Source organism: Aythya marila (genome assembly GCF_965140915.1).
Source record: "Aythya marila genome assembly, chromosome: 1".
NCBI lineage: Eukaryota > Metazoa > Chordata > Aves > Anseriformes > Anatidae > Aythya > Aythya marila.
This window is the reverse complement of record NC_139042.1, coordinates 70,030,068-70,049,664: the sequence shown is the minus strand read 5'-3', so window position 1 is coordinate 70,049,664 and position 19,597 is coordinate 70,030,068. Positions and strand designations below refer to the sequence as shown.

Here is a 19,597-nt window from a genome sequence, read left to right as displayed (position 1 = left end):
GCTTAAATACTGTATTCATAGGCAAAGTCCAGATGGGTGGTTGCTGGATCAATTTCTAGCTGTGGCTAAAAACCTCTTGCTGGTGTGTGGCTCCAGACAGATGAACCCCAAATGAACTTTCCTTGGCTAAAATCTCTCCTCACCTTCACATGGTAACATCTCACCTATGTCTCATTGCTAATGGAGGCATTGTAAGATAAGAAAAAGGAAGAAGAAATAAAAGTGAAAAAAAGTTCTGTAACTACAGAGAAGTGCAGTCATTTGAGATTTTCTTGAATGGTAAATGCACCGATGTCTTAGAAGCTTAGATACCATGGTGATAGTTGCCTTAGCAATGTTTTAGCTACGTGGGTAATCACAATCAAACCTGTCTCTTGTGGCAAAATGATGCTGTATTATTTTATTTTTTTTTTGCAAAGCTTTTGTGAATGTGCAATAATGTGGTTTATGATTTGGTATCCAGGCATCAGGTTTTCTCTCAAGCTTTTTGTCCTTGGCATTCTTTTATTTTTCATTGATGTTAGTTCTTAAAATAAATTTCTTTCAGGCTAAGGCTCTGTACTTATAAGACCCTAACTGATTTAGTCCTTACTCAACTCAAGATAAAACTCCCATTTTTTGGGGGTGACACGGGATCAATTTTAGAGGTTGTGTTCAGGTTCTTGTCTTTAAAAAAAACTAGTACAGATGGAGCTCATGTTTCCACAGCCTGACATCACTTGAAGGTCTGTATACTTTCACAGCAGGTGCTCAGACAAACCAAATGTTATGAAAAATGTAACAAGTGGGAAGATAGCTCAATTATAATTTACAGTCTTAATAAAACCAGTATGTAAATATATATAGTGAGATTGAAGACAAGAACTATTATATTTTCCATGTGCAGTTTGAAATATTTGCATTCCAAACTTATCTATTAGAGTGGAAGGAAGGTTGTGATTTTAGCACAGGCAGCAAGTGGCTGCCTTGTAGGGCAGCAGCTTACCAGAGGTGGCATAAGGGTGTTGATGGGGTGGTGTTGGCCTCCATGTGCTGTGAGTTGGCCTGCCCCACACCACCAGCCTTTCATCTCAAGGTACAATGCAACAAGCCCAGCTTTCCTGGACTTTTACTCAGGATTTTGTCACGGGTCACCAATATTCAGTGCTTTCCAGACAGTAGAAAATGCCTGGACCAGCTCACTGATGGTGTAGTTGGTACTACATCAGCCATGCTTCTGCTCCTTATACTGGGTGACAAAGGGACTTGTCCCTTCAAGGAAATATCTGGGGGAGAGTATCATCCATCGCAAATTTAAGTGTCATTAGTGTTTTGTGATGCGTGCCAGTCATGCCCCAAAGTGGGATCCCTGTGAAGGGAGTAGCTTTGCTGACTTCTTCCAGCAATTCAGCACACTCTCCCTACTGCCTTCCCTTCCTTTCTCCTCTCTTTCAAGAAAACCAAGAAAGGCCAAGTAAACAAAGGCTTATTTGTGCTGATGTTTTCCAGGCTGCTAATGATGGCAAGAGTCAAATTAGACAATCTAAGTGCAGGTCCTTATAAAGTCAGGTGAAGAAGATTAGGATATGAGAACGAAGGATACTGGGAATAGAAAGCACTAGAGAAGGATATGCCACCTGGGGAAATTCTGATTTAGATTTGTCTTGCAAGCCCATCTTTGCTTGGAGCCAAGATCTGTGTTTCTATTACTATTTCAGTCATTCCTTTCAGGGTCCTCTATCCTTTTTGAGCTGTGCGACTGGGAGAGCTCAAAGCTGCACGAAGCCACAATTGACTTTCTGTTATTTCCATTTCCAGTGATTTCTCCTGCTGGGCCTATTCCCTATTACTGTGCTATTTCTGCCCCATGGCCCTGCAGGTCTACCTGCCTGTCCTTTGCTGAGGTCCCTGAAGGGAGGAGTGGGGACATGCTCCAAAATGGCTGCTGTCCCCTGCCTTTCGGACACACAAGGCTGGCAGGCCTGTGTCCCAGGCTCTTGCTGTCCTCTGTGGTGGCTTTGCCACTTTGCACTTAAATAGACCCATAATTAGGTTCCTCAGCATGTGTTCAAGAAGGGCTGCTCTCTAACTCGGTCTCTGTGTCTGATTTGGGCACTTTGTGGTATTCTGAAGTGCTTTTTTTTTTTTTGTAACTTTTCACATCGAATTTTAATGATCAAAGTATAAAAGCTTTTTGACTGTTACGCACTAAGTTTTATTATAATCACTGTTAATAATCATATAATAGAACCTAATTTTCATCAAGGTTGGATTCACATTTCATAAGTGCCGCTGGCAGCTGGTGAAATGGCATTTTGTCTTCAGAAACCTTGAATATCTGATCTGCTTAACGAAGGGCTGCTGCCTCTGGCAGCACTTCAGCCTGACAATGGCTTTCAGAGGGAGCTTGTGGGCCGGGAAGGGAGCAGTGGTTTCAGTAGGGCCATGGCCACTGCTGTGGTCAAGGTAAAAGCCATATGATGTGGTGAAATGGCATTAACACAACCCCAAGTATTCTGCAGGGGGAGCCTTTCTGAGTCTGTGGCCTCTGCGCCAGTCCCTGTTGGCCCAGGCCTGTGCCCAGGTGCTGGGTGGCAGAAGAGCTGGCATGTGCAGTTGCTGCATCCAACAGGAGCTTGGGTCTCACTGTCTTCATATCTGATGTTCTGTCTTCATATCTGATTTATCAACAGATAAATCTCCCCTTAAAATTTGGCCAGAATTTTGTTTCCAGTCCCACTTTCCCAATGTTAAGAGGTCTGTAAATCTGAGTTAATTCTTCCTGGCATAAGCTGGATTTCCACGCACACAGATCTTGAAGAACTGGTATTTTTGTGCTTCTGAAGTAAAGCCCAAAGCTCACTGATAGCACTGTGGCTGCATTTGTTTCTCATTAACCAGCCACAATGCCAGCCCACACTGATCCATAAGTGATTATGGCTTATTTTGTGGGACAGGTCAGTGCAAGTTCCTGGAAAATTTGTGGGAGAAAATCATGGCAGACATGGAAAAGGTCTCTTTATATATTTCTGTGCTTTTTTATAATGACTAATTTTGAAGTTACAAAGAGGTTTAAAACTTTGGATTTATTCCTGGTGGAAATAAACCAACAAGAGAGATATCCAAAGGTGCACAAAAAAATCTACTGCTTGGCATTTTTAACACGCTTGTACTGAAGTAAACATTGAGTCAATTCAATTTAGTCCTAATATATTTGTTTTCACTTTCTTTAGGAGAACACCCCCCAGGGACAGATGTACTTGGATAACAAAGATGACAGTACAATTTCTAGACAACAAGAGATGGAGCTGAATCAGACCCCTTCACATGAAACTGGTTTATCTGCAACAGTGGCATCCAAACCGGGGACGAGAAGTTGCAATGAGCTGCGACTATTAAGAGAATATCATGGCATGGTAGCTAGTCTTGGAGAGCCACAGATGCTTTGTGAAAACAGAGCAATAGGGGAGGATGACTGTGTTGCTTTGGGGAAGGATTTCACTCAAGTTCCCATACAGGGAAGGTAAGAATCAGGACAAGCAGAATATTTTTCTTCTAATTCAAATTCATTTTTACTTCCTTGCAAAGAAGATATGTATTGTCAATAAGAAAATGTTTTTTCTCCCACAAAGTGAACAGAAAGCTTAATGGGACATCAGAGCAGTCTTAATTGCCTTAGGAGGGTGGTGGATTTCTGAACTAATCTCAGCTTTAATAGCAGCTATGGGCCCATTTTGCTCTTTTCAAGATTAGACATGTGGTTTTCCTTCCTTGCTTGGTGTCACAAAGTGACATAAAACATACAGGGATAAAGCAGTCTTCAGGCCTCAGCCCCCATCTTTTTCAGAAAGCTGCACCCACCTCCCTGCAAAGGCAGGCAGTAGCTCCAGGCCTTCTGATAACACTTTTCCTGTTGAGTAAAATGTAGTCACTGTGAGTGACTCAGGAATAGGCGTAAAATTAAAGAAACCTCTCTATGCTGTCTTACAGACAAATGTATATCTGATGTTTTATAGTAATATATTAGGGATCGGGAAAGAATCTCCTGAAGTTTCTCCTTGTTTAATTTTTACCTCTCTTGCTCCTGCAAAATATATATGTACATATTTTATATATATATATATATATTTATGTGGAGATGAATCTTGTCTGGCTTGTAGTGTATATTTTAGCCAATGTATGTCAGTTGCAATTAAAATACTAATGTTATCTATGTGACCCCTCTATTATGAGTAATTACCCTTTAATCAATGTGACTACTCAACAGAATGCAGATAAAACCATGGATAAACTTTTGCAGGTTCACAAGTTTTTTGACGAGTTTCAGTAGAATAAGTATTAACTTTTAATGTCAATTGTTCTTTTGCTTGCAAAGAAGAGTACTAACCATTAAAAGAGGAGGAGAAAGGAGAGTAAATCTTTTTTTTTTTTTTTTTTTTTTTTTTTTTTTTTTTTTTTCTCCATATAAAGGTTCACTAAACTGGCATGTCTTTATGGTTTGTTTTAATGCATCTACTTAACTTAAATTGCTGAATTATCTTTCAGGGATAAGATTCCAAGGCTTTCTGAATTGTTCAAATGTGAACTGAGACAAGACTTTCTAAAAAAACCATTTAACAGAACAGAGGATTTATCTCAGTTGCAAAAATTACCTTTAAGAAGGTGTTCTTGAATTAACTGAGGTCCTTTTTTTTAGGGAAGTAGATATCCACCCTATTTTGGACTGAACATTTTCATTTGACTGCAGCATAATCCTCTAGGTATTTTATGGTTAGTGTGTGTGTTGTCTTGAGCTGCCTACCTGTCAAAATGCTTTCTAATTTCCATCACATATTGAAGAACAATACCCTCCAGCTTTTGTTACATTGCATTAGGTTCTCTGGGCTCTGTATGAAGACTGGACCACCCACAGTGGTCCTGAACCATGCACAGAACATCCTTCACACTGAAATAAGAGTCAGACTTCCTCCAGTACTCCTCACTATAGGAAACACAGGCATGTTCCTCTGAACTGCACAGCAAATGAGGTCTAGTGGTGTTCAGTGGGACTGCATCTGTCTGAGGTGTTTATTTACACTGAACTGCACTGTGTGGTATATAGTGGTCTACTAGAAATACAGGTTTTAACATAGTGCAAAACACTATTGAAGTTTGGATTTTGATTTTGAACTTCATTCATTCTCCTCAGCCTTTGCGTAATGGGTTGATCAGGCTCTTTTTCATTAATATCTTATTATCATCTTGGTACATGAAAATGCCTTTCAGCTCATAGACACCGTGCCATGACACCTTCCCGAGTCCCTTACCTTGCAGGAAGGTTTGACACTGCTCTCTGGCCATGCTTTTTAGGTTAGCCCTGACATTTCCAAAAGCACAGGCTATTTTCTTCCATCTTGTCTATGCATGTACAAGCTATGTCCACAGAGAAAGGCTCTTCAGTCTTCTTGGTGTCAACAGCAGCAGTGCTGCTTCCACAGGAGAAGCCAAACATATCTTTGTGTCAACCAAATCTGAAATCCTCCTTTTTGATCCACTGGAAGGGGGTGATGTCAACTGTTTTCAGCCTAGGAGTTAGTGAGCTTCAAAGGCCACCATAGAAATAAATTTTTCTATAGAAATAAGACGAATAGTAATCCCTTTTAACCAATTACTTTCTGATGCTATTAAAAACTATGTTACTGAAAAAAGAAAGTTCTTCTTTGGAATACAAAAGTGGTGGAAGAGTGGGTAATAAAGTAACCAGACCCTGTTGCATTCATTTCATGTTGTCCTTTTGGTCCCCTTTTTTTTTTTTTTTTTTTTTTTTTATGTAATTTCTGGCTGTACCTCTTTCAGGTGGTCAGATAATATTGTTATCTTCTTAAAATAAAATTAAAAAATGATGGCAGTTGTGCACTGAGTATATTTGTGAACTTTTCATGAGAAATTAGACAGTGAAAAGAAGGTGATGAAACCAAGCCCTAGAATAACTCCACTTTAGTTACATTTAGATGAATTTGGCCCTGGAATTTGTTGGTTATTTAATAAGATAGTCCTTGGAAATATCTTCTTTAACTTTAATGCCTCATTAAGAAGATAGATCCCCATGATAAAAAATAACACTTTTTTTTTTTTTGAATATGCTTGAATTTGTGTTTCATCAGGCAAAACTATTTCTCTCAGTATTTCTCCTGTCTTTCAGTTTCACTTACGTAATGCTCATTTCTGTAAGGAAAGGTAAAAACAATCAACCAAATTCATCTCTTCCTTTACCCTGAATCTGTGGTCCCAGGATCAGTAGGGAAATGATTGGTTTGCAGTGAGAAGGTCAGTGAGTTAAAAATCTCTATTGAATTCTTGGTTTGCACCAATACAACAGAAAGATTGCAATTGCATTTCCTGTTAGTTGGAGAAGCTGGGAGAGGATAAGCTATTTTACTGTATTGTAAGAAAGTGAAATTATGCCTTTAGGAGTGAGGGATTATAAATCTTAGTTTTGATTTATAATTATGATGACATATTGCTAATTTAAAGGACATTTATGTGAGTTAGAATTTGATGTCAAAAGAAGACATGGTTACTGTCTAAATAAGTAAAATTTATGTGACAATTTAAAAGCTTCTTCAGACAGGGGAAAATGACTGAGGAAAAAATAGCTCAAAAACATTCAAAACATTCTTTATGTGTCCTAAGACTAATTTTGATCGTTGGCTATTAGAATAAAGTGGGATCTTCTTCTATTCAACAGCCACACAGGGAAAGCAGTTGTTTTCACATTATAATTGCATGTTTATGTAGGAACCATTCTGATTTTTCATGTCAATCATGCAAACATTAGAGAAGTAGTCCAGGACAGATAAGTGACTTCACAGCAAACTGACACATACATCATTCTCGTGTAGCTTCTAGTGATATTGCTCACTGCTTGACTGGTGACACTTTTGTCTTTCTTTTCATTTCTTATCAGTAGTGAATGTTTCTGAGTTTTGAATTTCCTGTGAGGATCCTGAAATGATGTGACACTGCAGTGAACAAGTAATATTGAAGAAATTTTAAAGTCACGTCTTCGCTAATTGATCTAATGTGGTTCATTTGATGCTGAATATGCTCTCAAGTGTTCATTGCTAATATGGAGGCATGTGGCCACAACACAGCTTGCTGTGAGCACACTGTGTGGGTGCACAGGACTGCAGAGACTCTGTCAGTTCCGATTACAGTTCTCTGTTGCTGCCCCAACTGCATCACAAAATCCCCCTCAAAAACGGAAGCTGTACCTCGAAAGAAGCAGTCAGCACTTCTAGCAAACTTTTAGCTTGAAAGATAGGAAGTATAACAGAAAGACAATGTTATGCAAAATAGGAAAATAGATTATTGGAAAGTTCTGCTGCCCCCTTCTAACTAGATGTTCCCCAGTTCCTGGAAAAGAGCTTCTGAGAGTGGTAGCAGAAGGATGGCAGAAACGTGGTTGTATGACATAACTTAAGGGCAATGTTGGGTTTCACTTGAACAAAATATGCATGTCACACATAAGACTGATTTTAACTTTTTTTTTTTCTTTTCTGTTAATGAAATACACAGACAGAAACCTCACTCATGATGAATTTTCCTGTGTTCAGAGTTCTTTAGTTCTTCTGTTTCTGTGTACTATTTTTCATCTCAGTGCTTATTTGTTATAATTATTTACAATGTTTCAAATTAGTCATGTATTACTATTTCTGTTCTGTCATCAGCAGACTAAAACCCTAGCAGTCCCCTGTAGACACTCAACTGCTTTTTGATTCTGACAGGACATTTTTGTAAGCAAAAATCCACCAATATTAATTTTTTGTTTCTCAGTGCTTTGTTGAAGGAATTAGGAGGCACTAATTAAGAAGCACTAATTAACTGCTTCACACTTTTTCCACTGTCAAGCTAAAAACTGAATTCAGCACTAAGTGAAAAATGTACAGTGTACCAACCTACAGAGATCAAATATTACAACTGACTTCCTGTGACATTGCAAAAAAAAAAACCAACAATTTTTGCAAGCAGCTGCTCTCTTTCTAATGGTTAATAACATGGTTATGATGGGTGTTGGGTTCTTCTTAGTTAGACCTCTGAGACCGATTGTGGAAAGATGCCAGTAGCCTACAAGCTTCAGTCCTCTTTGGGGTCTGACAGCTGTTTCCTCATGTAAACCTCTTTTTCAAGAGGAGGGAAGGCTTTTAATGTCAGCTATGCATTTTTTTTTCCCCTTTTTCATTTTCTTTTTTTCTTTTTACATTATAAGGTTGAAGGGTTAAGCCAACAAGACATCCAGACTTTGAGAAGAAATGTGTTGCATAGAGGCAATCACAGCTGAGCAGGAGGGCATGCATGTGGCTTAAATAGCTGATGTGAGGAGCTATCAGTGTAAGATGAAGCAAATAACTCAGTCACTCAGTATACCTCAGTGAAGCCTTTTCTTTGAAAAACTGTTCTGTATGCCTTGTTCTGTATGCTTTTATCTCTCTAAATCATGAAACATCCATTGAAGGAGGAACTGTAAGGTAGGTATTCTAGTTTCTAAGTAAATCTGATAATCAGCATTGTTTTATCTCTTTCTCTTGTTCCTTCTTCCAGTGATTATTTTGTTGAAGATAAAAGGGTCTCAAGGGAGAGATGAAGGGTTTGCAGGATACTGTTGCTCCCAGTAGTTAGGGTAGCTAGGTGAGAGCTGGGATATCTTAGTTCATACTGAGTGTTTGCCAAAAAATATTGCCACAGCCTCTGCCTGGGACTGGCTCCTGGAGAATTGCTGCTGAGCACAGAGGGGGCTCTGGGACACAGGTGGATGGAGAAGTATCTGGCAGGAGAGATATCATGAAAATGCAGGCAGTAGCAATATTGAGGAGGATGAATGCAAGCCCTTGTATGTGGCTACAGAAAGACACTGGGCAAAGCCAAAATGGTGTGAAGTAGAGTGAGACCAGGATGTGTTGAACTGTGGAATGAGACAGATAAAAGGAAGTAAATGCCATGGTTGTAAGCCAGGCTTTAATGTGACCAGTCCCCAGTTAAGATAAAACATCCTAACATTCCCAAAGCTGCAGTTAAACTGTCAGTCCCAAACCTTGAAACGAGCCAGCAGACCTAATGGCACTCCTTGTTTCCTCTGAATACCTTGCACTAGTGAGTATTTACAACTCCATCTTCCAACAAAAGATTAGAAGTGTTAGCAAAATAACATGGAAGTCCATGATCCCTCAAAAAACAAACAAACAAACAACAAACAACTCCACCCACACTAAACAGTCCTACAAAAATATACATTTGGTTCCTTTCTTTCTTTCTTTCTCTCTCTTTTTTTTTTTTTTTTTTATTTTTTATTTTTTATTTTTATTTTTTACACCCCTAGTTTACTGTTTTAGGGCACAGTTCTGCTTGGTGGTAGAGATGTGTTTCAATCTGCCCAACACTTTAAATGTCTCTCCATTAGAATTAATTAGCATCAGATTGGTTTGTCCTTTTGCATTAGAAGCACTGGAAATCATTCCTCAGCTACAGCAAAAGTTTCCAGAATGGTGGCAGTCATACATTTAAGAGCTGAAGTTCATGTTAAATTGAATGTACTTGATGGAAAAATAGATAAGTGGAGATGGCAAGAGTTAGCCAGTGAATTAAAAAAAAAAAAAAAGGATCAGAGTCTGTGGTCTGGCAAATCTTTTTTTTTTTTTTTTTTTTCTCCCCAAAACTGTTATTCATAAGGAGCTCAAGTGATTTACTCTGAAATACAGCAAAAGCTGATAAATGAGTCACCGAAATGCTTACAGTGACCAAGCAAGCAATTCTCTGCTTGATAGGTACTAATGGGACTTCATGGGAAACCTGGAATAATTGTGCTAATGGACCAGCAGAAGTCAGAGACCACACAGAGCTCTGTCCACAGCAGGTCAGAGCTAAGTCAGGGACAGAATAGTGAGCTGGAGCCAGGTCCTGTCAAAAGTGGGTAGGTTCAGAATTAATGTACTTGATCATTTTTTTTTTTCCTTTGCACATTTTATATTTCTTTCAGGCAGGGTGAAATAGAAAATAGATAGATTGGCACTTACAGAAACTCACAGTTTTCATAAATGCAGCAGAAGATACTGACTCAGTACTGCCTGTGAATTAGCATCATTCAGAAGCAGCTGTGAAGGGCTGAGGGTTTTGCTCACACTTTCTGAGCAATTCCCTTTTTCTCTGCCAGTTAGTAGGGACAGTAAACACAGTCCATCTGCCAGTCACTTCCTGGTGTCATCCAGGAGAGTTTTTATAAGTGCTCCCCTGCCTGAAGTGAAGCTCTGGCAATGATGGAGTATGAAAGCATTTGTCTCAGACAGCCATGCTGGCAGTTATATTGAACTGGTATGTGTGGCAAAACATTTGCTGCATTTGCTGTTTGAGAAGGAAGCGCTATATTATTGATAAAATTATTGTTAGTCTAATCCTTACCTAATGCAGTGCTTCCTTTAATGAGGTAGGTAAATATTTCTCAGTGACTTTTCTACCCACTCTTGTGGTCTTATGCAATTGATTTTCTCTTCTTATAAAATAAAAAAGTAAAAGCAGCTTGAAATATTCTTTTGTCTCCAATCTTTCTAGTAGTGATACGAGCAACTCTACCTCCTCAGCCATGTCAATGACATGTGAGCTGCAATCCTCTTTAGGAGTGTATTGACAGCTGGTACAGCATGTAAACCTCTTAGAGTGAAAAGCATGAACCTGAATTTAGTCTGATAAAAGGAACTGTAAACCCAGAAGGGAGGGTAACAGAGAATACACTCTGTTTTTGTCTGATGCATCTTTAATTGTGTAACCTAAACAGCAGGGATATGTCATAATATTACATAAATACACAGTTTTATAACATCTATTGGTAGCACATGGCTTCTTTGTCGAGCTGTACAGAGTGGCTGCACAGTACACTTCTTTGTCTACTGTACAGAGTAGCTCCCACTGCTTGTTTGTGCAGGTCAAGACGACCAAACTCTCAATGCGTTGTGGCACAATGGACTGTCCCCAGATATGAGCTAAGCCAGAGCTGTAAGTAATAGGGATGTTTCAGAGTAAAAAAATTAAACGTCAGCTTGTGGAAAGCTATTGTTTTTGACCACAAATTAAATAACAACATACACCCATTGCAAATCTGTTCATAGTTGTATAACAGTACTGAAGAGGATTATAGGGCCAGAAATATTTCAACTAGCCTATTTTTGCAGAAGACAGACTGTCATTGGCAGAAAAGAAAGATAGATTGTCATAAGTATTTGTGTGTTTGGATATAGTACTAGTCGCAGCTTTGAACCTGTAGGTCTGTCAACAGCAGTTGAAAGAGCTCCATTAATGTCACTGGACCTGTCATGCTTTTCTTCAGCTGGAAATATGATGTTTGTGAGGCAGAACACGAGTTCCACATCACAAGCAGTTAACAAATGTACCAATTTATATACAATTTAGAGTAGGACTGAATTTTCTTGTGTCAATCCAACAAATGTTTTAGAGGCTCAAACAGGCGAGACAGAGAAAAGAAAATTCTGGTCTTCGTACTTGTCAAGCATTGTATAAATCTAGGGAGATTTAGGTCATACAAATAATGCCTTGAGGTCATCCAAATAAAGTATTGACACCAGCTTCCTTATATGTAAAGGTATTTATTTACTTGTATGCAGAAGTAGTTATCAGGTTCCTGCCCCTGCTGTCTATGCATTTCTTCATGGACAAGATCTTCATAGTATCATGGTCTACATCACATTTGGTCTTTGTTGTCAAGAAGGATGATCTTAGTGACATCATAACCTGTCCTGTTGAGGTTTCAGTGTTATTCACCAAAGTTAAGTTAATATATAAACTGCCGTAACACTACAGGGTTGAGATTTTAACCATACTTATAGCAATGAAGAAGGAATGTTGATGGAGTCTATCCTTCCTTTCTAAATTTATAGCATTTTAAAAATTTAACGTCTATACATTTTTGGCTTAAGTTAAATTTTACTTTTTTATCTCCACCATGAGTAATGATATTTCTCCTATCTAGCCCACAATTTTACCTAATGCTTCCAGGGGAGATAATTCCTGTAGCTTTAGTTCTTTCACTATTCTGATTAATTTTCAGATTACATAACCTTAAAGTAGTATAAAACATACTTCTGCTTCTCATGCATTTCATTTTTGGTTTGTTTTTTAAAACATTTATTTGAAATTGGTGGATGAAAAGCTTCACATGAGCCAGCAGTGCTTGCAGCCCAGAAGGCCAACTGCATCCTGGGCTGCATCAACAGGGGAGTGTCCAGCAGGGCGAGGGAGGTGATTGTGTCCCCTCTGCTCTGCTCTTGTGTGGCCCCACTTGGAGTGCTGCATCCAGGTCTGGGGCCCCCAGCACAAAAAGGATGTTGATCTGTTAGAGCAGGTCCAAGGGAGGGCAACAAAGATGATCAGAGGGCTGGAGCACTTCTCCTATGAAGAAAGGCTGAGAGAGCTGGGGATGTTCAGCCTGGAGAAGAGAAGGCTCCCGGGAGACCTCGTTGCAGCTTTTTAGTATTCAACGGGGTCTTACAAAAAGGATGCAGGGTGACTTTTCACTTGGGAAGATAATAATAGGACCAGGAATAGTGGTTTTAAACTAAAGGAGGGGAGATTTAGATGAGATATTAAGAGGAAATTCTTCACTCATAGGGCAGTGGGTCACTGGAACACGTTTCTCAGAGAAGCTGTGGCTGCCCCATCCCAGGAAATGTTCAAGGCCATGTTGGATGGGGCTTTGAGCAATGCGGTCTGGTGGGAGGTGTCCCTGCCCATGGCAGGGGGCTGGAACTGGGCAATCTTTAAGGTCCCTTCCAACCCAAGTTCTATAATTCTATAAATTGCAATCTACTTTTAAGTGACATGAGTCAAGTGCAATGCCATTATCTGGGCTTTAAAGTTGTTCTGTTTGTGTAGAGGAACAACCATTGTTACATACTGATTATGGAGGTGTAAAAGAGCTACCTATACATTACAACTTTTAAGAGCAATGACTAAGAAGCTATTGGACTGTGCAGTTAGTCACATGGTCTAAAATTTTGTGTAGACCTGTGGGGTGCCAGGAGTTGGACTTGATGATCCTTATGGGTCCCTTCCAACTCAGGATATTCTATGATTCTATGATTCTATGGTAGCAGTCATTTTATTGTCTCTCTTTTGTCTTGTTTTCTCTCTTTTTCCCCCCACTTCATTGCTCCTCTGCCTAGTGTATCTGCTTACCTTTCTTTTTCCTTTGTGTTTTTGTATTGTCAGAGTGCCCTTCAGATTTCATGCTATACCATGCCCTATTGATAATTTCTTTTCTGCAAACTGCTTGTGCAGACTATATTAAAAAGACATTTGTTAGTGCAGTGGCTGTTTATCTTTGCAACAGTTTCTTCAGTTGTTTTATTCAAAAGATACATGTGAGAAGCTGTGTTTTGTTGGCATTACACTTTATCCAGCTTTCAGGCATCTGATGTGCCTGTCAGACTTCTCTTATTTGGAGATGCTGTTAATTTAAGAGCACTAAACCTTTTTGATATGTTTGATTTTATAACCAAACAGCTGTGTAACTGGTCCAGTGCATAGCAAAGGACAGGCTTTGCTTTTTTTTAATTATTATTATTATTTTTAATTTTTAATATTTTTTTATTTTTCTGATGAAAAGCCTGTTAGTTCATGCTTTTCAAAATGCTAACGGGTGTTTTTGATTGAAAATTAATAGATTATTCAAGCAGTAACCTTCTTCAAGAAACAAAACACTTATAAACTTTCTTCTATCTTTAACTGTCTGAATTAGCCGTGCTCCATGGCACTTCTGCCAGGACGGGACCAATAAGAGAGATTCTTTGTCTCAATTCTTCTGCTTTTGGAAACAGTCATATTTGTCTTGCTTCTTTAGTGGTATTCATTTGTAAGGACCTGCTGGTTTTTCATCTCTCTTTGTGTAGCAACTTGGAGCCTTCTGCCTTAATGAGAGGAAGAAGACAGAAAGAAGCTGAGGGCAATGGGCTGCTCTGTCAGCATGGGGTTTCCCCTTTTCTGCAGATACTGTCTTGCTGGAGAATTATCTTTTTGTAGCCAGCAGCATTGACTCTCTCCCTTTTCTCTTTTCTTTTTGTTTGGGAGCACAGAATGAGGTTTTATTTATGTAACCTCCTGTCTGGATAGTCAGAAATTTTTATGTGGATGCAGACTTATTATCCATATGCCTACTGAGCAGAATCCTATCTTTTTATGGTGATCAATATCCAGGTCTTGTTTAGCTTTGGGAGGCCACTGATTTTTAGAACATGCATAGCAAATGTCGTGACATTTCTCATCAAGAATATGCTAGGTCAGGAGCAAGATGGAAAGAAATCACCTCTGTGAGATTATGGAGTAATCAAAGTGTCACTCTGTAGAGGTCCAGAAGGAATGCAGTGTCTGAGAAGAGAGAATCTGGCATCTGTGTGATAGGGAGGGAAGTACTGCATCGTTGCTATCAAGAAGTATGATGTACAGTTAAACCGTGTTGCTGGAACAAAGCCACCTGACAAGTAGGAAAAGGAATTTCCTTCTGAACCCTGAAAGACCTGATTTTGTTTTGTTGACTTTTTCAGTGCACGGGATGATGTTGTTAGCTGGAGAATGATAACAGCTTAAATCAGGAGGAAAGGAAGCTGAAATGGCATCATTATTCTTTAGTTTTTCTGATAAGTTTCACCCTTTGGGGTGAGACTTGCAGATATAATTTTCATGCTAGTCAGAATGAGACAAGGAAATTCTCAGAATTTCTTGGAATGCATAATTTATAATAGTTTATTATTATTATTTTTATTTGTGAAAACCTATATTTACTGTGTTTGCAGACTCAGATCTTATGTTTCAAAGTCATATTCCATTCCACTGAATCAAAAACCTATGTTTTAAAGCTTCTTGTTAACATAAATTAGATAGCTCCTTTCTGACACTGTAGCCTTGAGGTCCCTACAGATATCAGCCTTTAAGGGCAGAAAAAAGATATCTGGTGGCAAAACAGAACCCAACACTGTGGAACGAGTTTCCTGAGGCTCAGAAACTGTATGTGTTTACATGTTACAATGCTCTTAGTGAAGGGCTGCTACAGGGAAAAGCGTAATCTTTGTGAGAAATAAACTGCATTTATTCTTGTATCGTTTCAATCAATATTCTGCAAATGTTGACAGTAAATAGTGTATTATTATCAGCTACCTTTATATTCTGCCTCGTTTCTTTAATTTGTTCCTCTGGGATTTTCAGTGTTTTAAAAAAATAGATGAAAAAGAAGCATGAAAATCTGGAGGCTAATATAAACATTGTTTGTGTGAGGCTTATATATTTTTTTTAATGAGTAAACTCACTCAAAGTTCATAGAATCATAGAATCATTCATGTTGGAAAAGACCTCTAAGATCATCTAGTCCAGCCTTTAACCTAATACTTACAAGTCCACCATTAAACCATGCTACTAAGCTCTACATCTACACATTTCTTGAAGACCTCCAGGGATGGTGACTCAACCACTTCCATGGGCAGCCTATTCCAATGCTACACAACCCTTTCAGCGAAGAAATTTTCCCTAATGTCCAACATAAACCTCCCTGGTGCAACTGGAGGCCATTTCTCATCTTATCACTTGGTGTTTGGGAGAAAAGCCCGATCCACACCTCTCTACAACCTCCTTCAAGGCAATTGTAAAGTACAATAAGGTCTTCCTGAGCCTCCTTTTCTCCAGGCTAAACAACCCCAGCTCCCTCAGCTGCTCCTCATAAGACTTCACCAGCTTTGTTGCCCTTCTTTGGTCATGCTCCAGCACCTTGTTGTCCTTCTTGTAGCGAGGGGCCCAAAACTGAACACAGTTCTTGAAGTATGGCCTCACCAGAGCCAAGTAGAGGGGGGTAGTCACTTCCCTAGTCCTGCTGGCCATGCTATTTCTGATACAAACCAGGATTGATGTTGGCCTTTTTGGCCACCTGAGCACACGGGTGGCTCACATTCTACCACCTATTAACCAATACCCCCAGGTCCCTTTCCACAAGGCAGCTTTCCAGCCACTCTTCCCCCAGCCTGTAGTGCTGCATGGAGTTGTTGTGCCCCAAGTGCAGGACCCAGCCCTTAACCTTGTGGAACCTCATCCAGCTGGTTTCAGCCCTTCAGTCCAGCCTATCCAGAGTCCCCTGCAGAGCGCTTTTACACTGGAGCAGATCAACACTCGTGCCTAACCTGGAGTCGTCTGCAAACTTACTGAGGGAAGTAAATTTGTCAGGTTGATTGTATAGTCAATATGAGGAATGGGTGGAGGAAAATGATTTCAGGAGTTCTGTCCCTTGCCAGTGACTGTAACTATCCTAGACCAGACCTTTAGATGGCAAAAGTTATATGAATAATTTCAGTGTCTTATGCTCAGCCAAAAGCTGAAAAAGAAATTTTAATACCTCCATTGTAACCAAAATAATGAAAAGATTAAATATAATGGAAGAACTTCCATTCTAGTGAAAAAAAAAAACAACATTATTTTATCAACTTAATAGTGCTATTTCAATATATAATAGCTATATTGCTCCTACAAATGATTTTTTAATCTTAAAAATTTCCTCATGTTTCTGCCTACTCTGAGTATTGTGTCCTAGATTTGGAGAGAATTTTAACATTTTTTTGCTGGGTCAAATCCACTGAGATCAAGGTCTAGATAAAGGCCAAATGAGTTACAGCGTAATGTCTTAGGAGGACCTAATCATTTACCAGATATGTGTCTGAGCTCTTGAACTTGCCTTGTTTCATTTTATAGTGGACAAAGGACAAAATACAAGTCCCAGCAAGGTTACATTAGTTGGGATCCAGCATGTGTTTTTTAAAATAATGTTTAATTTGATGAGATCTTGAATTTTATAATCTATGGGGTGGTCTGTTGTTTGCCTTTGCCTCCTCTCTCCAACATCTCTCCAGGCACAGAAAACAATCATACTTTTTTCATGTTGTTAATGATTTTTTTTTTTCCTATATCTGTCATCTGCCAGGCCTTTTCCTTCCTTCCTTCCTTCTTTTCATCTTCTTTTTATTCCCCTTCCCCTTCCTCTACCTTTTTCCTTTTCTTTTCCTTTTTAAACTCTAAGCAATGAGAATACTTTGTTTTTCATTACAAAGTTAATTTTTTTTTCTTTAAAAGTTGCAGGTATGAATAGTGTTATCTCCTAATTCCTGAAATAAAACATAACAGAGCAACAATTTAAAAAAGAAGAAAAATGGCTTCTTTATGATTTCATCTCTAAGTATAGCTTACTAATTACTCTTTTCAATCTCCAAAGCTGGGGTGAATAGCATACAAAACCAAATTTTGAGTATGCAAGGCCAAAAGCATAATTACATGTGACAGTTTGTCAGTACATCACTTGGATTAATGAAAATTATATAAAAAAAATCCTTTCTCATCATTCTGTAGGAAAGTGTTCCCTAATTTTGGATATGGTCAATGGTCTTCTAACAGTACTTAATTTTCTTTTATTGTCCTTAAATTGATCCAGTCTGATAGTGAATCTTCATTCTTCAACATACATGTCCCAAACCTTTGAGAGTACAACATTTCACCAATGTAATGCTTGGAGAATAACTTTCTCTATGGTCACATTGTGGAATCGTAGAATGACTTGGGTTGGAAGGTACCTTAAGGATTGCCCAGTTCCAACACCCCTGCCATTGGCAGGGATGCCACCCACTAGATCAGGTTGGCCAAGGCCCCATCCAGCCTGGCCTTGAACACCTCCAGGGATGGAGCATCCACTGGCTTCTCTGGGCATCCACAACTTCTCTGGGCACATCATCCAGTTCCTTTTCAGACCTGTCTTTCTGCTCATGTTTTTGTCATCCCAGTGCTTCTAATTGCATCTTTAAGAGACCCTGGTTAGATAGAAAGTTAAAACATAAAGTTATGACTACTTTTTTAACTTTTGAGATTCTTGGAATTGTCTCACAAACTGTGAAAAATTATGCCCCTCCTCTCCACCTGTTTTATTTGCCATAAATTCAGTTAGCATCAGAGTTGGTTAAGCTAAAATCCCATAGCGAATGCCAAAGAGAAAAGCTGGCATTTAAAAGCCAGGCTTACAGAATATACTAAAGTATTATGAATGCAGCCATGCTTAAAGAATTGCTGATAAATTGCCTCCTTGTAGCAGATTCATTTTTCAGCATATTCTGCAGTATTGGAGAATAATACCTCTTAACAGGTTATCTATGTAATCCACAGAGAGACTGGGTTTTGGAACTTGGACCACTACCAACCCTGGCTACTGCTGCCTATTTCAGATTTGTAGCTAGCTGGCAGTCACCAACAGCTAAACTGTTTTGGCAGCACCTGCTCCTGAAATGTATTTTCTCCTTCAGACTATCCACAGTTTTTGTATGCTGCCCCTGGTAGCTTTCCAATTTTCTTTGCTGAAGCAGAGAATGGAGAGGAAGAAACAGCAGCTATGCTTTCTCAATACAACCTGTTAGTCTTTCAAAGGGTGGTCTTTTTGTGTCTGCCCCATCACTGTGTTCCTGCTAGGTGGTCACAAGGCTCTGGGCTGGCCCTGGTTCCTGTCCTAGTCTCATCCTTATTCCTCCACTGCTTGCTGTGGGATGGGCCTTGGCTGTGGAGGGCACAGCACTGCCAGCCCCATAGCCACCCTCTGCTCCTGGCTTCCTCCTGATGGGGCAGTCAGCCCTTGTGGCATCATGACATGGGAGCAGAAAATGCACGGAGAAGAGCGTAGTCCTCTCACGTAGAACCAGATGAGCTTCAGGGCATTTTAAGGATTGGGGCAGTTTAAGGATTAAGTATTTTCTTTTAGCTTCACCCAGTGCAGTGGAGTCCTGGTCGATGTATGTTGTTAACCATATCCTGAAGTCTTCTTGATGGAGATTTCCCCTGGCAGAAGCAGGCAAAGGCTCTTGAGGAAAAGGAGCAGTCAAGTCCTGGAGGTATCCGAAAATTGTATTTTTCAGGGGAGTGCAATAACCCCACAAAGACTGATTGGATTTCAAACAAACAAACAAACAAACAAAAACACCGGAAGTGTTATATTTTCCAAGCTATTTCTGAACTTTAAATTTGTCTTAATTCTTCAAGTAGCAGAATATTGAAAAAATAGAGGAGAAGACACCACTGCCACATCTTGTGGGACATATCCACCTCCCAAGATCCAGCAGAACTGAATGAATTCAACACATTACTTAAGTCCTATATAAGGAACCATTTTTGTCTGGGACAAGCTCAGCACACATTTCACTACATCTGTCTTAAGCATGCTCTTTATTTGCCTGGGGACTTGGCACACAGCAGGTGCTTCTCAACATGAGACCTGCCAGTTGGCTTTGCCTCTGGCAGTGCCTTGCTGTCAGGTAGTGCCAGTACCACAGTCCTCTGGGGAATCCTGTACAGTCCTGTCTAATAAAAAATTAGGAAAGTCAAAGAGAAAATGAGCCTGGATTAAGTAATGCTTTCATTGCTAAATTTCCCTGACATTTTAATAGTGCATGCTTTTAAAGGGTTGAGAGGTTATTGGCTGATTTAGTTGAAGCTACATAAAGCAGTCATGGGGAAATGTCTGGAGCCTGTTTAGAGATGTGAGCTGTGGAGTCTTCGATCCTTCCCTTGACAA

At 39.5% G+C, this 19,597-nt stretch overlaps 1 protein-coding gene across 1 annotated transcript in view; it reads left to right on the top strand.

Moving 5' to 3' along the window:
• Positions 1–3,233: 3,233 nt before the first annotated feature.
• Positions 3,234–19,597, top strand: part of OCA2 (OCA2 melanosomal transmembrane protein) — a gene marked incomplete at both ends in the record, with an annotated part of 186,299 nt that continues 169,935 nt past the window's right edge. The window contains one exon of the mRNA XM_082773952.1: positions 3,234–3,502. Within this exon, the coding sequence (XP_082630078.1) occupies positions 3,234–3,502 (269 nt within the window). The remainder of the gene's footprint in view (positions 3,503–19,597) is intronic.